The 19,656-nt window shown below is 37.6% G+C and overlaps 1 protein-coding gene across 2 annotated transcripts in view; it reads left to right on the top strand.

Moving 5' to 3' along the window:
• LOC108969381 (zinc finger protein ush) overlaps positions 1 to 19,656 on the top strand; it is a 213,298-nt gene that overhangs the window by 154,385 nt on the left and 39,257 nt on the right. Inside the window, exons 1-2 of one of the 2 annotated variants that reach the window (XM_018934061.1) lie at positions 1,147 to 2,387; positions 8,572 to 8,616. In XM_018934061.1, coding sequence (XP_018789606.1) covers positions 2,381 to 2,387; positions 8,572 to 8,616 — 52 coding nt within the window. In that variant the 5' untranslated portion in view covers positions 1,147 to 2,380. Of the gene's footprint in view, positions 1 to 1,146; positions 2,388 to 8,571; positions 8,617 to 19,656 lie in introns of those variants that run through there. The other variant, XM_018934060.1, reaches the window with a different exon arrangement.

Raw genomic sequence — 19,656 nt, 5'->3', positions numbered from 1 at the left:
AGATGTACACCACACTCAATATGTTGCGAGTATGTGTCGGAATGATGCATTTGTATGCTCATGTGCGCATGACCAAGCGTTCATGTTTGTGTGTGGGTTTTCACTAAAGTTTCAGCTGTTGTAGCTGCTTTCGGGCGATGTTATCTAGCTGTGCTGTGCTGTGCGCTTATCAGCGTTTTATCAGTTTTTCATACCCTCCTTTTTGTTTCTGGCTTGCTATTCAGTGCAACTTGAGTGTAACTTCACTCGTAACTGAAATCAAACAACAAAACAAAAACAAATAAAATGGAACATGGAGCAAGTAAATGAGTAAACGACAAGCCAATGGGGGTAAGCGTCGGCAGAAAGCGTGTGTGTGCGCGCGCGCGAGCGTATCAGTGAACAGGCAGACAGCCAAGTGGAGCAAGCGGTTGGACGACAAGCGGGTGGGCGGTTTCAATGCTGATTACTTGGCCGACACACGAACGCTCAACTGATAGTACATAGTAATATTTCGCTAAACAAGCGCAAAGCTTACGACCGCAGCTTACAAAATAATTTTGGAGCAAACAAAGCGATTGTATGCAGCGCTACAGCCAAGTAACCATGCTTGCCAGCTGGCCAGCAAACAAACAAGCAAAGTAAGCGGCGACCAGACCAAGATAGCAGCACGAACACGCAGTTTTGTAGGAAAGGCAAATGCGCTCCTTGATAAGGAAGAAGTTCGAAGATAAACGCCCAAAATGGGGTTGGTAATAATCCTGCTGACTAAACAAACCAACAGCAAACGCGTGAAAACTTACTCGCTCTCAGCAGCCATATTTTCACTTCGCACAAAGCGCTCAATCGTCACATCCTGTGCTGTCGCCTACTTTCAGCCGCTGCAGCGAGAATTCAACCCTTTTGGTGGCTGCCAGCAGCGCGCCCCATTTAGCTATCAGCTGTGCTGTAAGCCAACAACAAATGTGACCACAAACAGCACAGCGCTCACTCAATCGCTTGCTGGCGCTCAGCGCTAAGAGCGCGTTTTGACGCAGTGAGTGTACAATTCCGCTCCGCAAGCAATTGCCACACCACTGTGTATGTGTGCAGATGGCGGCTGTGTGTGTGCGCTCGCGCTTGAGTATGATTTTATTGTCGCCGTTTCAGTTGGTCATAGAACGTGAACCAAGTAACATAACGTGCTGCAGTCGGCGCCAAAATATTTCAATAAGATACGTCGTGATCCGCTGCGCCGCGCTTGCTACGAATTTATTTGATTTTGTTTTCAATCGTGTATTGTTTTCGTGCATATAAAGTACGTTCCAATTGTGTGTTGTTTGTCTTAACTTGGCCCAAATCGCGGAGTATTGTGACACAAAAAGCGCGCGTAAAATTCAACATTTTCGAAAAATGCACTAATTAAATCTGCAAAAGATAAACATACGAAATGCAGACTAATGCGAAAAACAACAACAAATGTATGTTGATGCCAATGCTGTGATAAAAAGCGTATAACACACGTACGCGCTGGTTTACTGCGCCTATGTATGCGAGTAGATTTCGTTGCGAAAGGGCTGAGCAAAGCAGAATTGCTCAAAAACAAGTGAAATAGCAAAGTAGAAGTGCGGAATAAAAGCAAAAAATTTTTACTACATCTTTTTTAATTATTGCAAATATTAATAAATTTATTGCCTTAAATGGGGAAACAGTGTTCTATTTCATAATTTCGTATGCCCAAAAATTGTTTTTTTTTTGTTACAATTATATCAATATTTCGCAGCTGTGAAAGTGCTATGCGTGAATTACGGTATTTCCAATCGCAAGTGCATTACAACGGCATTACTCAACTTTCGAAGTGAATAAAAACATCCAATCTAGCAAACAAAAAACAACAAAAAAACGCCATTCCGTCACTCCACAATCCATTCGTGCATTGTTTTCACGCAAACATACATACGTTGATATCGGTGTTGAGTTATAAAATATGCGGCGATAAAAATCGTCAACATTCAACATTGCTACTCTGCTGCTGTTGTCGTGTTTTTTCGGTTTTTTTTTTTTTTTTTGTTATTCTTATTTTTGTTGCGCTTCTCGTATATTTGCTGGTGATAAAATCAGCGTGTTTCTTTTTCGCTGTATTGGTGGTGTTGTTGTGCATGTGACTGACTGCTGCTACAAGCACTCTCGCACACACACACACATTCACTCACACATCATAGTAGTAACCAGCATTTTGGTGGGGGTGCACACCCCACTCGTTCCTCTCACCAAGTGTTCATTATCGTGCGCTGATATATCGGCATAGTGTTAGTGAGCGAATAAGTGAAGTGAAGATAGAGAGCGTAAAAATAAGGGGCGCATATTGAGCATGCAGTCACAGCTGGCGCACAGTGTTGGATAGCGGTTTGTAAAAATAATAATGTTTGGTAAGTGAAAAACTCTTTGTTTTTTTTTATTCAAAAATAATTAAAAGTTAATTGAAACTGTGCTTTTGAAATCGGTTGGTAAGCTTTCTCGTGAACTACTCAACCGATCTTCATGAAATTTCACACAGATTTTTGAGATACAATACTTAGAGACTTAGATGGATAATTTTTTTGATTACAGCTATTTAAAAAAAGGTTTTCACTTGTTTTTTTTTTCCTTGTTTTTTTTCCCCTTCGTGCTAGTTTTAAGTTAAAGTTTTAACTAACACACGTATTTTTTCACTTTAGATTATCCTGCCAACGTGAGCGCATCTTTTTATCATTTCCGAATTTCTTTGTTAATAGTGTAATAGTAAAAATTCGAATAAAATATTTCCGTTTTTGTATGAGAAAAAAAAATTTTGTTAAATACCGTTTTTTCAACGAGGAAACCCTTGCAACCCCTTAATATCGGCCATGATGAATATCCAACTGAAGAGAAAAGTAAAAATATCTCTCAAATATCATAGTAATTCACTCACTAGTTTTTGAAATAACGTTCTCAATTTGCGCAAGTTCTTTTCTCCCCAAAAAGTCCACTATAGCATATAGCTGTCGTTCAAACTGAATAATCAATTTATTGTTGGATAACTTTTTATTTGGAAGGGTATTATAGCTTTGGTGGAACCGACGTTAATGTTTTTCTTTCTTGTAGATATAAAATTATGTATATAAATCAATAGAAATTTTAATTCACTAGACCATACATATTTATAAAAAAGGGGAGTCGACGATTTGGCTAAGTTAAAAAAAGATGGGCGGAATTGAAAGTGATAAAAAATGGTAAAGTTTGACGTGTATGAGATCGAAATTAATTGAATTGTAATATTAAGAGTGATTAAATGGACACATTTGGAGAGCTTTTGCAGCCCGAATCAATTTTGAAGTAATGCAATTTAAAGAGTGTCCCAAAAGTAACGCAAGATTGGGATTAAATAGTATTTCGTTAGTAATTTTTTTATTGGATCATAAAGTATATAGGATGTGGAAAAACACATCGAGCTAATGGCTTCCATGGATTTTTTTACACATAAGAACTTTATTCTGCGTAAACGTGACTGAATTTCATTGATTCAACACTGAATTACCGCCTTTAGAGCAAGCGTGATTCTGAGCTTGTTAGATCTATGATTTTAAATAACCCCATAAAAAGTAATCTAATGGTGTTATATCACCATTAATTTTCAAACAAGGCTCCCAGCCCAAAATTCACACCAAAGAGTGACACTTTTTGGATGCATTTGGAATTGCGTCGGGAAGCTTTCATAATTTTTGAATTATTTTTCAGTAACAACGTTTTCGTTCTAAGTAACGCTCCATTTTTACTAAGCCTAAACTGTCAGCTCTTTTCACTCATAACTCCCGTGTTTAAGTCAGTTAGTATTCCCGTCCAGCTATATAGTGTGTGGACGATGGCAACATCTGATGAGTCGACGTTACGAGTTTTCGAGAAAAAAGTTTTGTGAAAAATTTATGGTCCTTTGCGTGTTGCCCACGATGCAAATCGCATTTGATGGAACCATGAGTTGTACGAGATATACGACGGCATTAATATATTTCAGCGAATTAAGAGACAAGACTACGCTGGCTAGGTCATGGATGAAATGGATGAAAACATTTCAGCTGTGGGAGTATTCGACGCAGTACCCGTCGGTGGAAGCAGAGGAAGAGGAAGATATCCACTCCTTTGGAAAGACCAGGTGGAAAACGACCTTGCTGCACTTTGAATCTCCAAGTTTAAATCTTGCGTTAGACCGTTGGGACACACTTCATATACAAGTACTGTATAATACCCTTCCTCTAAGAGGCTGAATATAACTAATTTTCCGACGAGGGGGTATTGTTTAACATGAGCAGCTGTTTGAGACAGAAATACACAAGCCATAGAGAAGAGATACCGTTTTAAGCACAAAACAGTTTAAAGTGTTCCAAGCAAAAACTTTGCTTCCAGATTCTTCGTAAAAGTAACAGGGTTGCCCTTACTGAAAAACTATTTGCTGGAATCTGCTTCCTTCTTTTCTTTTTCTTGTAAATTAGCAAGAGAAGAACAGGTTATTTGGATAACTCATATCTTTGAAAAAAGTAAAAGCGTTTTCAATTCTAAAGCTAACATAGAAAATAAAGATCTATGAAAAATACCACCATCATAAGTCATTACAAAGTCCACATAAGGCATATCGGTGGACCGAGCTTTGAGAAAATATTTACACTAAACGTCGGACGAAACTAAATAAAAGATCAACACTTGAGTGAGCGCAAAAAGATATACCTAATCAAATAAGCTTCGATATTACTTACAGTGAAATTTATATTTAATTCCTCGGGACCAGAGATTTTAAAAACCATTTAATAATAACGAGAGTACTTTGTGTTTCCTTTTATCATATTACTTTATATATTGAAATTGAATAAAATCCAATTCGTTTTCTTAGACAAAATATCTTCAATTCCCAGCCAAAATATAGTGGAGCACTCCCATATTAATCGAAGAGTGAACCGAAGCTCTGCTGGGTTTTAATTTATCATACTCATATATGCACTTGTATGGGCTTGTAGATATCATATAATATACTACATGCACACTTCTCATACCAAATCATAAGCAATTCAAATTACTGCTAAATAACTGCCAAATCGACTGACTAACATCTGCACGAATACTTAATATGTAACTGACTATATTCACGCCTGACAGTGTTGGACTTCCTGCCTACCGTCTGCCAAACGCTGAGCTCAGCAAATATGCTAGCCAACCATGTGAGCGAGCAAATAAACGATCAGCCGGGTGAGCAGCCTTACGGCCAAGCCGCTTGCCAGCCAACCCGACAGCCGGCTAGTCACTCAGTCAGCCGACCGACCTGCCTACATATTCTTGCATCACTCTACAGGGGAATACTGAGTGTTGTTGTTGTTGTTGCTTCTGCTACTCCAACTCGGATTGTTATCAGTTTACTATCTGTTGGATACATTCATTTATAAAAACACACACAAACAACGCCGAAACACGTGCACAGCCCACACACACACACGCTGCCAATTTTACACGCACATGACTGCATATGTATTTGTGGGGAAGCGTTTAGCGCATGTATGTGGGTATGCGCATACGGTATCTACGATCTAGAAATGAAGAAGGAGGAAACAAAAACAAAAAGTAAAACAACGAATTCTGCGGATTGTTGTTATTATTGTTATTATAATTCCTTGAAGTGAATATCAGCAAAATTTAATCACATTCTCAACACAAAACACAAAAATACAAAAACACCAAAACACCAAAAAAGCCACAGAGCTCAAGCCGAAATCGGGCGCAAAAGACGCGGCCAAAGAAGTTGGGGGAAAAACGTCGGGGCCAGCGGCGGAGAACGAACAGCGAAATTGTCGAAATATGTGCATGAATATAGTATATCCATATGGATATGAGAGCTTTTGTAGCGTAAATCCAACATTGGTATTTACATACACACACACATACACATGTACATACGTTGAGGCAAACAATCATTTATACAATCAGCAAGTTAACTACGAACAATAATGGAGTACAATGCGATACGAGTTGGAAAAAATACACATTGTTTCACTTGAAACAATTATTATTCCCTTAAGATATCAACAATAACCGCAACAAAAACAACCAACCATTATGGCATATATTAAACATATGCACATCAAGCACACAAACACACACACACAATCAAGCGCACAAGTGCTATCTAAGCATGTATGAGCGCTCATATTCTCAGTAGCGATTGTAATGTAAATTTGTTAAGAGGGCGAACTAAAGTCTTTGATATGCGAAACAACAACAACATATAGCGCACCATCGTCCGCTTGGAGTGCAGTGAGCCATCGCGCCGTGTTGGCTTGAAGTCGGTGGCTTGCTTTGGATTAACTTTAATCTAGCGAACAGTTGGCGTTGGTGGGCGGTGGAGCAGCTGCTGCCCGGTTTCCGCGGAAAACGATGTATTATCATGGCATTTTTAATTTTAGTGTTTACTTTTCTACCAGCAGAATTATGATTTCATCTCGTTTTGATACCCTGCTCAATGCTGTGTTCAATCAATTAAATACATTATATTTAAATGCAAGAAGTTTTTCCTGGAAATCGGACGCTGTGGTTTTTACAAGTAAATTTTATCGCTGTTGTATGAGTGGGGAAACGTTATTACTAATTTTTAACGGGTGATCTAAGTAGAGGTACGTTTTTCAGTGGCCACTTTTGACAGATCAAGTGTGAGTCTTGTACAGCTGTCATCTTATTTTTGTTCACTGTTGTTTGGTATTTCATCATCTAAAGACTTATGCCTGAATAACGTTTACACGTCGTTCAACTTTATTACGAAAATTCACGTTCTGTAAATTCATTATTGAATAATATTCGGTCGAATAGACTAGTAGACACTCCAGTACGTAGTGAGAGTGTACATATGGGACGATTTGACATACTTTACGTCGAAAACTTAAATCTAAGCGACATCGCTTTGCTCTACGGGCTCTTGAGAAGTGCCAAGAAGATCCACACGTTTTCGAGGTAAATTTTGTTCAGCGATGAGTCCCATTTCCGACTCAATGGGTATGTAAATAAAATTTCCGCATTTTAGACGAAAATCAACCGGAAGATATTCAATAACTGCCATTTCTCCCAGAAAAAACATTTCAACTGTGGTTTACGGTGAAATTTTCAGTCCATATATCTTCAGAAATGATGCCAATGATAACGTAACCGTCAATGGCGACTGTTATCGCCCCATAATGAAGCTCGTGATCACGGCGACATTTGGTTCCCACAAGACTGCGCCACTCAATGATTTATTGAAAGAACATTTTGGTGAACAGATAATTTCACGTTTTGGGCCTGTCGATTTGCCGTTGAGATTGTTAGACTTTTTCCTGTGGAGATATATGTGAAGTCTAAAGTCTATGTGATGTAGCTGCGGCTAACAATTTAAAGAAATAATCTTCACAAAATTAATGCTAAAGAATGTTCTTGAGACCGAAAATAAACAATCTCCATTAAAGTTGAAGGTTCTGTGTGTTTTTTTTTATGTGGAGAATCTAAAAATGGATCATTCCTTATATTCTTCTTTAATATTCCTTAGAATGTAGAGAAATAAACAAACTATACGAACTGTTCAACCATACTAAGCAAACTTGGGCCGATCTGTTCTGAACGGAAGCACATACAAGGTGCGTTCCAAAGCAAACAGGACTTTTAAGAAGAAAAAACAACAACAAATATTTTTTTCGGCAAAATTAATTTATTTTTTTCAAAATAGTCTTCTTCTGCTTCAAAACAGCTTTTTGCACGGTCCAAAAACATGTCCAACAAGTGTTTTAGCTCGTTAGCCGGTATGGCCGCCAGTATGCCGGTGCAAGCCTTTTGAATGGCCTCTACGTCAGCATAACACTTCCCATTCATGAGAAACTGCATTTTTCCCAAAAGAAAAAATTCGCACGGTGAATACGAGGAGTGGTTAATGTTTACTATACGATTTTTGGTCAAATAATCTGTCACAATCGTCGCATCGAATATTGGATTCTGAGCAATTTTTGGTCGTCCGTCAATTTGTGCGGAACAAACCGCGCGCACACCTTTCGTGAGCCCAAGTGTTCGGTCAAAATTTGATAAATCGATGTTTTGGAGGTGTTCAATTCCATTGCCATGAATTTCAATAATAATTTCGGCTGATTTTTGATGAATTCACGCAGAGTTAGGATGGAATTTCCGGTGATCACGGGTTTTGATTTGCCCACATGTTGATCGTCATTTATGTCCTCACGACCACTTTGAAAACGTTGAAACTATTAGTAGACTCTGCTACGGGATAGGCAATCAGCGCCATAAACTTGTTTCATCAATTGAAACGTTTCGGTAAAAGTTTTACCAATTTTAAAACAAATTTTAATCTTGGCTTTTTGTTTGAGCACATTTTAAAAGCACGCTTTGTGAAAATTTTCAGTTGATGTCCTCTAGGGTCAATTTTTCCATACTGACTAGATATCAAGTTCACGTTATATACTATATAACAAATAGATACATTTCAGATTTTCTTGTTCAAATAGTAACACTTTTATTTAAGTTTATTCAGGGGTTTGAGTTACAACTTTCACATTAATGTCGATTTTAACATTTTCGTTACAGGTGATTGTTCTGAAACAACAGACGAGATGACAGCTGATAGCAGAGGTGAGTAATCATATATCTGTTTGAGCCACACATACCTACAAAAACTATACACATATGTTTTATGTGTATAGTCTTTATGTAGACAATATGTATACGCGCAAAAGGTGTTTCTTCTCTTAATGCATTAATGGAAATTCACACAGAGTTATATAAAATTATAATCATTGATTGTTGAAAAAATTTGCATAAACAAATTGGTGCAGGGGCACACATTCCTCAGCTGCACTAAATAAGAGTCGGAGAGAATCAATAATGGTCACATAAAATTTTTAATGCGCGCCGATATTCAATATTAGACAACAAACAAATATATTTACATTTATGGTCAGCTGTGAAAGCTGCCATCAAAACAGACCATAAAATTACTAAATTAAATTTCACACCCGACGGCCAAAAAGCCATTGAATAAAAACGGACTCAAAGAGTACGAGTATGATGTTGACCCAAGAGCTGGCAGTGTGAGAGGGGGTTGGTTAAATCGAAATTAATCAGAATCTTTATTGCCCAACGCCACTTTGGCGAAAGAGTATGTCTACACATAAAAATCAATCAATAAAAGCGAGTGTTTAAAAGTGCACAGCAAAAGGGTTTAAAATAAAGAGCCAGTATAAAGAGTGGAAGGAGCATAGATAAGAACGCGTGCATTAATGCAGGCTCACACACATACATACACTGTCAACTAATAATAGATTTATATGCGCTGCTGGGGCGTGAGCGGTGCTGCTGGTGGCCAGCGCTTGGCTGCAAAGTCGCGTGCTAAGCAACAGATAACATTTTATACACCGATTTGTATGAGCGCATGTATTTAGCATGGAGTAAAAACCCGAAGTTTATCGTCATCTACAGCAACGCAGCAGCAGCATTGACACCGCCACTGGTCACAAGCGAACGCATATCCTTTTAAAGGCCAACCCTGCAGTGCGTCAGCGCTTTACTCGCATTATTTTGCCAATAAAAATTTAATCTTCTTCGATCCTAAAGCCGCCGCCGATTTCTCCTCTCTCGCCGTGGCACGCTATCGGTCACCCCTTTCGGGCGCGTCGTGCTGCGGCGGTATGCACATTCGCAACCATTTGAACTTTCTTTTTTGTATTATTTTAATGCCGAGCTTTATCTGTCATAAAAACACACCGACCAGGCGGCGCTGATGCCATGCGGCCAATTGTGGTGTGTGTGTATGGCTGAGTGGGTTAATCAGAAATGGCGGGGTGGCAGCGCCGGAGTGTGTTTGTTAAGGGCGACGCTGTTATTGGTGTTATTGTTGCCTATCTGTTCACACGCAACCCCTTTTCTCGAGTATCATTGGTCTAACCACCCGGAATGCCTTTGACTTTTTGTCATTCGGAAATTGACTATGATATACTTGACAGAGCCCACACAGCCACACCCCTGTCGACAAGTCGCCCTTGTCATTGCGGCGTGTGAAAGCGGGTAACGCTGTACTTTCATTAGAATGCCTTCGTGCGCTTTCCTGTGAATCTTTCGTATGTAAAGTGGATTTGCATGGCGGTTTCGCTGTGGCCCAAGTTTCGCAGTATATTTGCGCATGTGTGCGTGTGAGTGGGTGTGTGCCGGTCATCATCAGTGTCAAATCAAATAATATAATGCGCAATCAAAAGCACCATCAACCGTTAAACTGAAAATTGCTACCCAAAATTGCTGTTGGCTTAGCTGGCTCAGTGGAGAAAAGCTGGTGATTGGGGGGGAGTTTCTCACTTCGGTCACTTAATACTTTGATGGCGTGCTGTGGCGCTAAGTCGCAATTAGATAAGTGCATTAAAATTAATAAATTGCGATTAGCAAAACATAAGCAGATTAAAGTATATTTATACGATTTTCTATTCCGTTTAGGGACCAAACTTTTCTTGGTACTCATTGGTGTTTTTTGCAAAAATGTTACATTTTCAATGGAAAAATAGCAATGTTGCATAAGGTATTTAATTAGATTATTAAATATACAGTGGTTAGCAAAAGTGATTCCACGATCAACATTTTCATGTTTGAGCGCGCATAAAAAATAAACGAATGAAGTAAATGACAAAAACTTTCTAGGTTATTTGTAACAATTAGGCGTAAATAGCAAAATAGTAACAGACGCAATGGCATAGTTATAATTCAAAAACAAAAAAAAAAACGGCATGTACTCAGTTTTGCACCATCCGTTATTCGCACATAGTTTTGCTGTTCTTACTTTCTTAGCAGCAATTGACCTGGAGATTTACCGTTATATGTATTTTTTTATTCATTATTCGTTGTCATAATTCAGAGAATCACTCTTTTCCACAAGTTTTTAGTCAATTTATTGAATATGAAAATTAGTCTCTAACTTGTTCTTGAAAAATGAAGAAGCTGTCTCCAGATAAAGAAAATAGTATTGTTTCCCTGTCTAAGAGTGGCTGTTCGACACGCACTATTGCTGAAAAACTGCAAGTTAGTCAATCAGCGGTAGTCAAAGTGCAGAAAAGACAAAATGTTTGTGTTGAAAACATATTGAATGGTCGCCGCCGTCTCCTGACAGACTCTGACGCTCGACTTATGATGTCCAAAATGAGAAAAAATAAGCTTTTAACGCCAGCAGAGGCTTCTAAGGAAATGAATAAAGGAGTAAGTCAATGGACAGCTAGAAGAGCGCTGGGTAGGATTGGTTACGTAGCAGCTGTGAAAAAAAAACAAACCAGCTTTATCCGAGAAAAATGTTAAGGTACGACTAAAATTCGCAAAGGCACACAGAAACTGGACAGTTGAAGACTGGAAACGTGTTATCTGGTCTGACGAATCCAAGTTTAACCGTTTTCAATCGGATGGAAAACAGTACTGTTGGCGTAGACTCGATGACAAGCTTCAAAGGCATCACGTGAAGCAAACAGTAAAACATGGAGGAGGCAGCATAATGGCTTGCTGGTGCTTCACGTTTTGGAACGTGGGACCGTTGCACAAAATTGATGGGATTATGCGTAAGGAAGATTGTTTAAGTATTTTGCAAACCCAGCTTCCAATTTTCTTGACCATCGGGCGTATCCAGAGCATGAAATCACTTTTCAGCAAGATGGGGATCCCAAGCACACTGCGAAAATTGTAAAAGAATGGCTGGGACACCAAAATTTTAAGGTGGTGGAGTGGTCAGCGCAAAGTCCCGACCTCAATCCAACTGAAAACCTGTGGTCAATGGTGAAGCGACGGCTCGGACTGTATCAATCAGCCCCATCCAACCTAAACGATCTTTGGGAGCATGTTGAACTAGAGTGCAATAATATTCCGAAAGGAATTGTTGAAAATCTAGTTGCGAGCATGCCAGAACGTGTAAAAAGTGTCGTAGAAAATAAGGGTCTATGGACAAAATATTAATAATGAATTTCATTTCTTTTTCAACGGATGGTGCAAAACTGAGTACATGCCGTTTTTTTTTTTTTTTTTTGTTTTTGAATTATAACTATGCCATTGCCTCTGTTACTATTTTGCTATTTACGCCTAATTATTACAAATAAATTATTAAAAAAAAAAAAAGTTTTGGTCATTTACTTCATTCGTTTATTTATTATACGCGCTCAAACATGGAAATGTTGATCGTGGAATCACTTTTGCTCCCCACTGTATGTTGGCTGACCGAAGGTAAGGGTGATATTATTCCCAAGCCTTCAATACTGTTTTTCCATCATTAAAATGATATTGCGGCTCCAATGAATTCAACTTGCTGTCTCTATACGAGTATGCATTATACTTGTGTGAGCACCAAATTTTTCCTCGCTAACATTTCAGACTAGTTTAAACTTCTTTTGACTGGCAATATGTGGCAATTACACTCTCATAACGTATTCATTTTTGTCGAGGCGATTTGGGCCAAGCAACGTTCCTTTACCCGACCTTTTTCTCCATCCTTGGCTATACAACTAAATACATATATTCAAGTTTTTAAGAATATAGATAGATTTTTAGAAGAAGATAGGTTAGGTTAGGGTAAGAAATTGACCTGAACAGGAATGCACTTTAACAACTTGCATCCGTAAAGATTCTTAGCCTTACCAAATGAATACTTATTGGGCAATGTCCATTAAGTTGTTCAGAAGATCTTCTGTGTTCTAATCTATGCCAAAAAGACCTTGCAATCGCACAAGAGTAGATCGTTGACCAACGCCTGCTAAGCTCACGCAGAATACATTGGTGCAGTGCTGGAATTCCATTGAAATACAGATCCAACTCGGGCCCATTTCGATATGAGCGGGCCACGGCTAGCTGGTCGGCTTTGCAGTTGCTAACAATTAAGCTATTATCAGACACCCAAACGATTCATCGTCAAAATGAAGTAGCTTGATGCTATTTCTGGTGAGGACAGACTTTTCCGGACTAGCTTTGAGTGTACCATTATCGAGCTCAATGCCAGTATTATCGCTCTGAAAGAGGCTGTATTTCGTAGCAGTGCGTCTACCGCCAACTTAACATCAGGAACTTCTTTAGCCTAAAGTTAAGATTAATATTTGCCAAAGTTCCGAAAGTCGCAAATCGAACAAGCAACTGGTAACTGGCAAATAGATTTAATTGAGTAAGCACAAGCCTTTTTCTACTTAATGAGTCTGTTGTTGCTTTTACACATTTTCTGATAAGTGAAATCGAACTTCAACAAAGCAGAACAGAGGCGATTCGAATATGGCCAATAAAACTTCATTCATTTGCGGGCTGATAGGTTTTGGTATATTCGAAATTAAAAGGAAAATTTGAGTGGTATTTATAAGAAGTATGACTGTAAAGCCATCGGAACATCTTGGTTTGAAGCGACAATTTTTGTAAGATAATAATGTAACGGTTCTTTCAGATATTTCATAACAACAGTTTTAAAGAATTTTTTACCTCGTCACCGCATTTCACAAATGATCCAAGTAGTTGCTAACACAACCACATTTTTTCAACATTAATTTACACCGTAGTAACAGTAACGAATATCCTTTAGAATTTATCACATTTCACTAAATAATACTTTAAAAACTCGCTCCCATTCGTAGCATTTGTCCTTTGCGCTCTTTGCCAAATTGTCATTCCGAAATCTCCAAACTTTGTCACATATAATGGAAAATTTTGGTTGACTTCTATAATAACAAATGTGTATGTATGTTAACCTTATATACATTTTACATTTACTTTCGGTTGTAGTTTTGGTTTGTGCTAGCGGTCACTTTGTGTTTTCTGACTAACTTCACGTTCATCATAAAGAGTTCAGTATGGCGGAAAACTCCCTGAAGTTTTTTATTCTCGCCTCGTGTGTTGCATGGACGACTTTTTTTGTTACTCAGTTCAATATTAACATATATATTATGTCAAGAATTGGAGTATTTTAATTCTTATCTAATGTTGGCAGTCTGTTATGAAGGATAACGTTACTTTCGGAATTAAACTTTGACAAGACTGACAATATTATGAGTGTTTTCATGTCATGAATGGATCTTTAAATTCTAAATAATTATGTTCCTTACTTATTAAATTTTTTTTGTTTTGGTATATAAACATGTGTGTGAAACGTACCAATCATTTATATTTGAGATCCTTTATTAAGCGGTTTCCTTGGGCAAAAAACGGCCTTATTTCAATAATTTTTTTTTACATATAAAAAATGAAATATTTTAATAAACTTTTTTATTTTTTTTATTTAAAAGACTCATATTTAATAAACATTTTGTAAAATTTTCAAAAAAATATGAAACTGGCAGTCATTAAGACGCCATTCCCGGTAGTCCCTCGGTAAAACGGTACATACGCGTTGTCAGCAGAACTTCTTTCAGGACCATCTCAAATAAAAATAAAAAATACGTGTTTTAGTAAAGAAAATAAACTAAGTATTGGACGAAGGAAAAAAGAAAAATTAAAATTGGAGCTTTGGCAGACGATTTTTTAAAAAAATGCAAAATATGATGAAAATTCCTCGACATTTTTTTTTAAATAGTTGTAATTAAAAAAAATCCTCCGTTCAAGACCTTGTAAATAATATCTCGAAGAGCTGTGTAAAATTTCATCAAGATCGGTTAAGTAATTCGCGAGAAATCTTAAGAACCGTCTTTGAAAACATAGTTTTACCTACTGCGCCCTCAATTTTCGATTTTTTGAAACTGTGAAACCCATGTAACCCCTTAAGTATTATCTTGACTTGAAATTTTTTTTTGAAGCGCTTTCCATTACTTTTATGAGCACCGCGAAAGTTATGGGTATGATTTTGATAAAAATTGTCCTGCCTAGACGTTGTCAGTATCCTGCAAGATTATATTGTGTAGCCGAAAAAGTATTTTCGTATTTTGTCAATAGATGTCGTATATCACTAGTGCTCCCAATCAAATTGTGTCATACTATATAGTGTTAAAAAGGCTTCGTTTAACCAAAAAAAAACAATTCTGAGAAGTTGAAGCTGTTCAAAAATTAGTGAAAATAATTAAGAAATTCGCTTATTTTGAAATGTTTGTTTAAAAAAAGGAATAATGCCACACAAAACATCAACTGAATTTGTAAAGTTTACACGATGAGACGATGCTGTATCAGTTCGAAATTTAGATTTACACGGATGGAAAAATATCTCTAGCAGAAAAATGGCAAGTGGTCGACTAGAAATCTGATTAGAAAAACAAAAATACTTTTTCGACTACCCAATATGTGCTTTGATGTTTGTACTTCGCTTTTCGATAAACCGTTCGAAATGTGACAGCCTATACCAATCGATAGTTTCAGTTTGAAGAAGACTTGGCACACTGATAGTTTTGTAGTAAATGCCGTTCCAAAGAGAACTATTTGGTCAGGCAATGCTGTTTCATAGTTTTGGAGTTGATTCTCAATTCCCCCAAGACTGAAGTTATATTATAAAAGCTACCCAACGATATGTAGTCCTCGTGGCTTTGAAATAATTGTAACAACTACTTTCAGTAAAAGTTTTTCAAGATTTTTTTAATCAAAAGTTATGTACATATGTACATATGAAATTACACACACTGTTATAATGACTTTTAGTCAGATCAAAAGTCGGATAAATATTCACGTCGACTTCTATAGATTTTTAATAATCCTGTCAATGGTACTTTTCAATTGTGACGATTGTGAATTATTCTAAGCTGACACTATGAGAACATAAAATATGATTTTTCTACTACATATTATGTGTGTACATACTACCAATAGACGTGTATTAAAATTAACTAACATCACATTTTATCGCCATTCATGACTACTGTCAAACTGTCGGCCATAATGATTGGTCTATTGATTTCGATTGGAAAATGAATAAATAATAATGATGCTGGCTATTTGTAGCAAATTTCCATTACGAGAAAACTGCAACATCATTTCAAAAGTTTAATAATACACGCGCAAATTTTATGGATTTACACCAACGTTATACAAACGTCTATGCCACACATATGTACTATATGTACATCCAGGGGTTTTAGTTAATATATATTTACGTAAGTTTAATTGTTATGATATCAATTGATCTGCTAATTTTGTCTGATTATATTTTTAAATTACTCCTATTTTTTCTACATGATTTAATCATAAATACACTTAGTCCTGCCATTAGTTCTGTTCGAAATTCAGGCCGTTGTGTAATGGACAAATAGCAGCACGCACAGTTTCTATTAGTATTGACGATGCTGCTCGAGCCAAAGATTTTTTAGCATTTCCAAATTTCTGTGGGGTATTCGACAGGTCATGTTCTTCAACTCGGATCACAAACGCTAATCCAATGAATTCAAATCTCAATATACAGGTCACAATATACCAATTATCTGCAGCTTGGAAACCAGGAATGGCCAATAAGCCACTGCTGGATGATTTTAGTCGGGGTCCGATGGATTGCCGTCCGAGTTATCCAAACACGGCGGCGAAGAACTGATAAGGAGCATACATCAGCTTCTTTGTAAAATACGGTCGGACGAAAGCATGCCCAACGACTGAAATTTCAGTGTGCTTTGCCCAATCCACAAAAATGGAGACCCCACAATCTGCGCCAACTATGGTTGGATTAGCCTCCTCAACATCGCAAATAAGGTTCTATCGGGCGTATTGTGTAAAAGATTAAAGCCCACCGTCAACAAACTGATTGGACCTTATCAGTGTGGAAAATCAACAACCGAACAGATATTCACCATGCACCAAATCTTGGAAAAGACCCGTGAAAGGAGAATCGACATACATTACCTCTTCGTCGATTTCAAAACTGCTTTCGACAGCACGAAAAGGAGCTGCCTTTATGCCGCGATGTCTGAATTTTGTATCCCTGCAAAACTAACACGGCTGTGTAAACTGACGTTGAGCTCTGTCAGAATCGGGAAGGACCTCTCCGAGCCGTTCAATACCAAACGAGGTTTCAGACAATGCGAGAACTTAATAGATCTTCTATAAGAGTGTACAGTTGCTGGCGTATGCCGATGATATTGATATCATTGCCCTCAACACCCGCGCCGTTAGTTCTGCTTTCCCCAGTCTAGACAAGGAAGCAAAACAAATGGGTCTGGCAGTGAACGAGGGCAAGACGAAATATCTCCTGTCATCAAACAAAAAGTCGTCCCACTCGCGACTTGGCACTAACGTCACTGTTGACAGTCATAACTTTGAAGTCGCAGATAATTTCGTCTATCTTGGAACCAGCGTAAACACCACCAACAGTGTCGGCGTGGAAATCTAATGCAGGATAACTTTTGACAGCAGGTGCTACTTCGAACTGAGAAGGCAATTGAGAAGCAAAGTCCTCTCTCGACGAACAAAAACCAAACTCTATAAGTCACTCATAATTCCCGGTCCTGCTATATGGTGCAAACGCTTGGACGATGACAACAACTGATGAGTCGACGTTGCGAGTTTTCGAGAGAAAGTTCTTTGCCCGTTGGCCACGGCAAATATCGCATTCGATGGAACGATGAGCTGTATGAGATATATGACGACATTTACATAGTTCAGCGAATTAAAAGAAAGCGGTTATGCTGGCTAGGTCATGTTGTCCGAAAGATGAAACACTCCAGCTTAGGGATGGTAAACTCGATTCCGATTCTACTCGAGAATCGAGTTTTCTCGTAAAACAATCGATTTTTCGGAATCGATCTTCAGTAGTCGAAGTTGATTAAGAATCGATTCTTGACATTCGACTTTACTAATAATTAAGTGACTAGTTTCAAGTTATACATACCCCAGTATATACAGTAATAAACCTTTGCTTTGCTTGCATATATATACTCAACTCCAAAAAATCTTAGAGTATTTTGTAATACTTTATTTCCTACTTTCATGGTAATTAGGGTGTTGTGTTAGCATTTAAGCTACATATAAATTTTAAATATGCTTAAGATCTGTCCAAGAAAATGTATGGTTTTCTTAAACTGAAAAATTATTTATTTATTTAAAAACTTGCTTTATTAAACTTGTTTAAACAACTTGAATTTAAAAAAAAAAAATTTATATGAAATATAATGTTCTTGGTACATTATTTGTAGACAAAAAAATATAATTGTTTTTACCTTTTTTAGTGTTTTAATTAATATTAATAAATAAATTTTTGTCCTTTTAATTTAAAAGCGATTAAAATCAAAATAATCGATTCTGGCGCTCGATTAATCGATTAGAATCGAAAAAAATAAAAAAATAATCGGATTCGAGAATCGATTTTTTAAACAATCTATCCATCCCTACTCCAGCTCTGAAAGTATTCGACGCTGTACTCGCCGGGCCAAGCAGAGGAAAAGGAAGACCTCCACTCCGGTTGAAGGACCTGGTGGAGAGGGACCTGGCTACGCCTGGGATATCCAATTGGCGCCACGTAGCGAAAAGAAGAAACGTTGTTGTTGTTAACTCGGCTATAATCGCGTAAGCGGAGTCTGCGCCAATTAAGAAGAAGAAGAGGGGGTGTAACACCTTTACAGGAGACTGCCCACCAAACCATTACAGCAGTTGGTTTCTGTTCTCTTTGAACACGGAATAACATTTTCTGCGTTTTTCTAAGTTTCTGCGTAGGTAATTAAAAACTTTTTGATCTGAAAAAATAATACTTTCATAGCCATTGGCAGCGTACCGCTGAAGAAACCGCTTGCGTCTGTTGAACCTAATTTGTTTTAAGGTCACCATCTGACCGAGGGTAGGCTTTCATGATCAACTCGAATAAGTTTTAACATTGATTTGATCGATGTATCCATTTCCCCTGATTTAAATTTTTTTCTAAGGAAATTTCTGTGAATACGTTCCCGTACAGTTTTTTTTTGGCTGAATTGGTTCGATACTGGCGAAATATGAGCATTTATTTCTCTGTTATCAAGTGTAGACTTCACAAACGTCTATAAATAGTATAGCAAGCTGTTATCGAAATATTAAGTTTTTCAAGCAGTTAATAAAATCATTGAAATCGATTTTCTTCGAGTTTCTAGTAGTTCTCAATAAATAAAGTACAACTTCAAAGCTTTGGCATTCAACACCATACCAAAGAATAGGTCTAAGTCTTTAATCACTGAACTGATGGTGCAGCAATATCCAGGAAACATCATTTCGTGCTATCGAAAGGCACTATATAGTCGGGAAACGGGTCGTGGTCACCAAATATAGTTTTATAAGTTCATTGTTGTCGTGTTTATAGAGTTCCAATAAACCGTCGGCATAGGGTTTACTGTCCAATCATATGGTGCAAAGCCAGCCGGATGTTTGAAAATCATGATATTAGTTATATGAGGCTAGGTCAAGTTTTCGCACAATTATATCTGTTTTAGCCACTTAGATACACTGTTATCAATAAAATACGCTCTCAAATTTTCACCGGTATACAAATGTAAGTCACCCGGAAGTTCGAAAAACTTAATATTAAGTATATATACTCAGAGAGTATTGACCCGATTAACCCATTTTTGACGCACAGAGAAACTATTATCAGGAAAGGATTCTCTCTGAATATCAATTGTGTGTATATCAACTACAGATATTGGGGTCCGCATATTATTATACTCTCGCAACAAAGTTGCTAAAGAGAGTATTATAGTTTTGTTCACATAACGGTTGTTTGTAAGTCCTAAAACTAAAAGAGTCAGATATAGGGTT

This window comes from Bactrocera latifrons, unplaced genomic scaffold (assembly GCF_001853355.1).
Source record: "Bactrocera latifrons isolate USDA-ARS-PBARC rearing strain unplaced genomic scaffold, ASM185335v1 scaffold_25, whole genome shotgun sequence".
In the NCBI taxonomy this organism is placed as follows: domain Eukaryota; kingdom Metazoa; phylum Arthropoda; class Insecta; order Diptera; family Tephritidae; genus Bactrocera; species Bactrocera latifrons.
The sequence above is the reverse complement of the archived record's forward strand: the minus strand, read 5'-3'. Positions and strand labels throughout refer to the sequence as shown.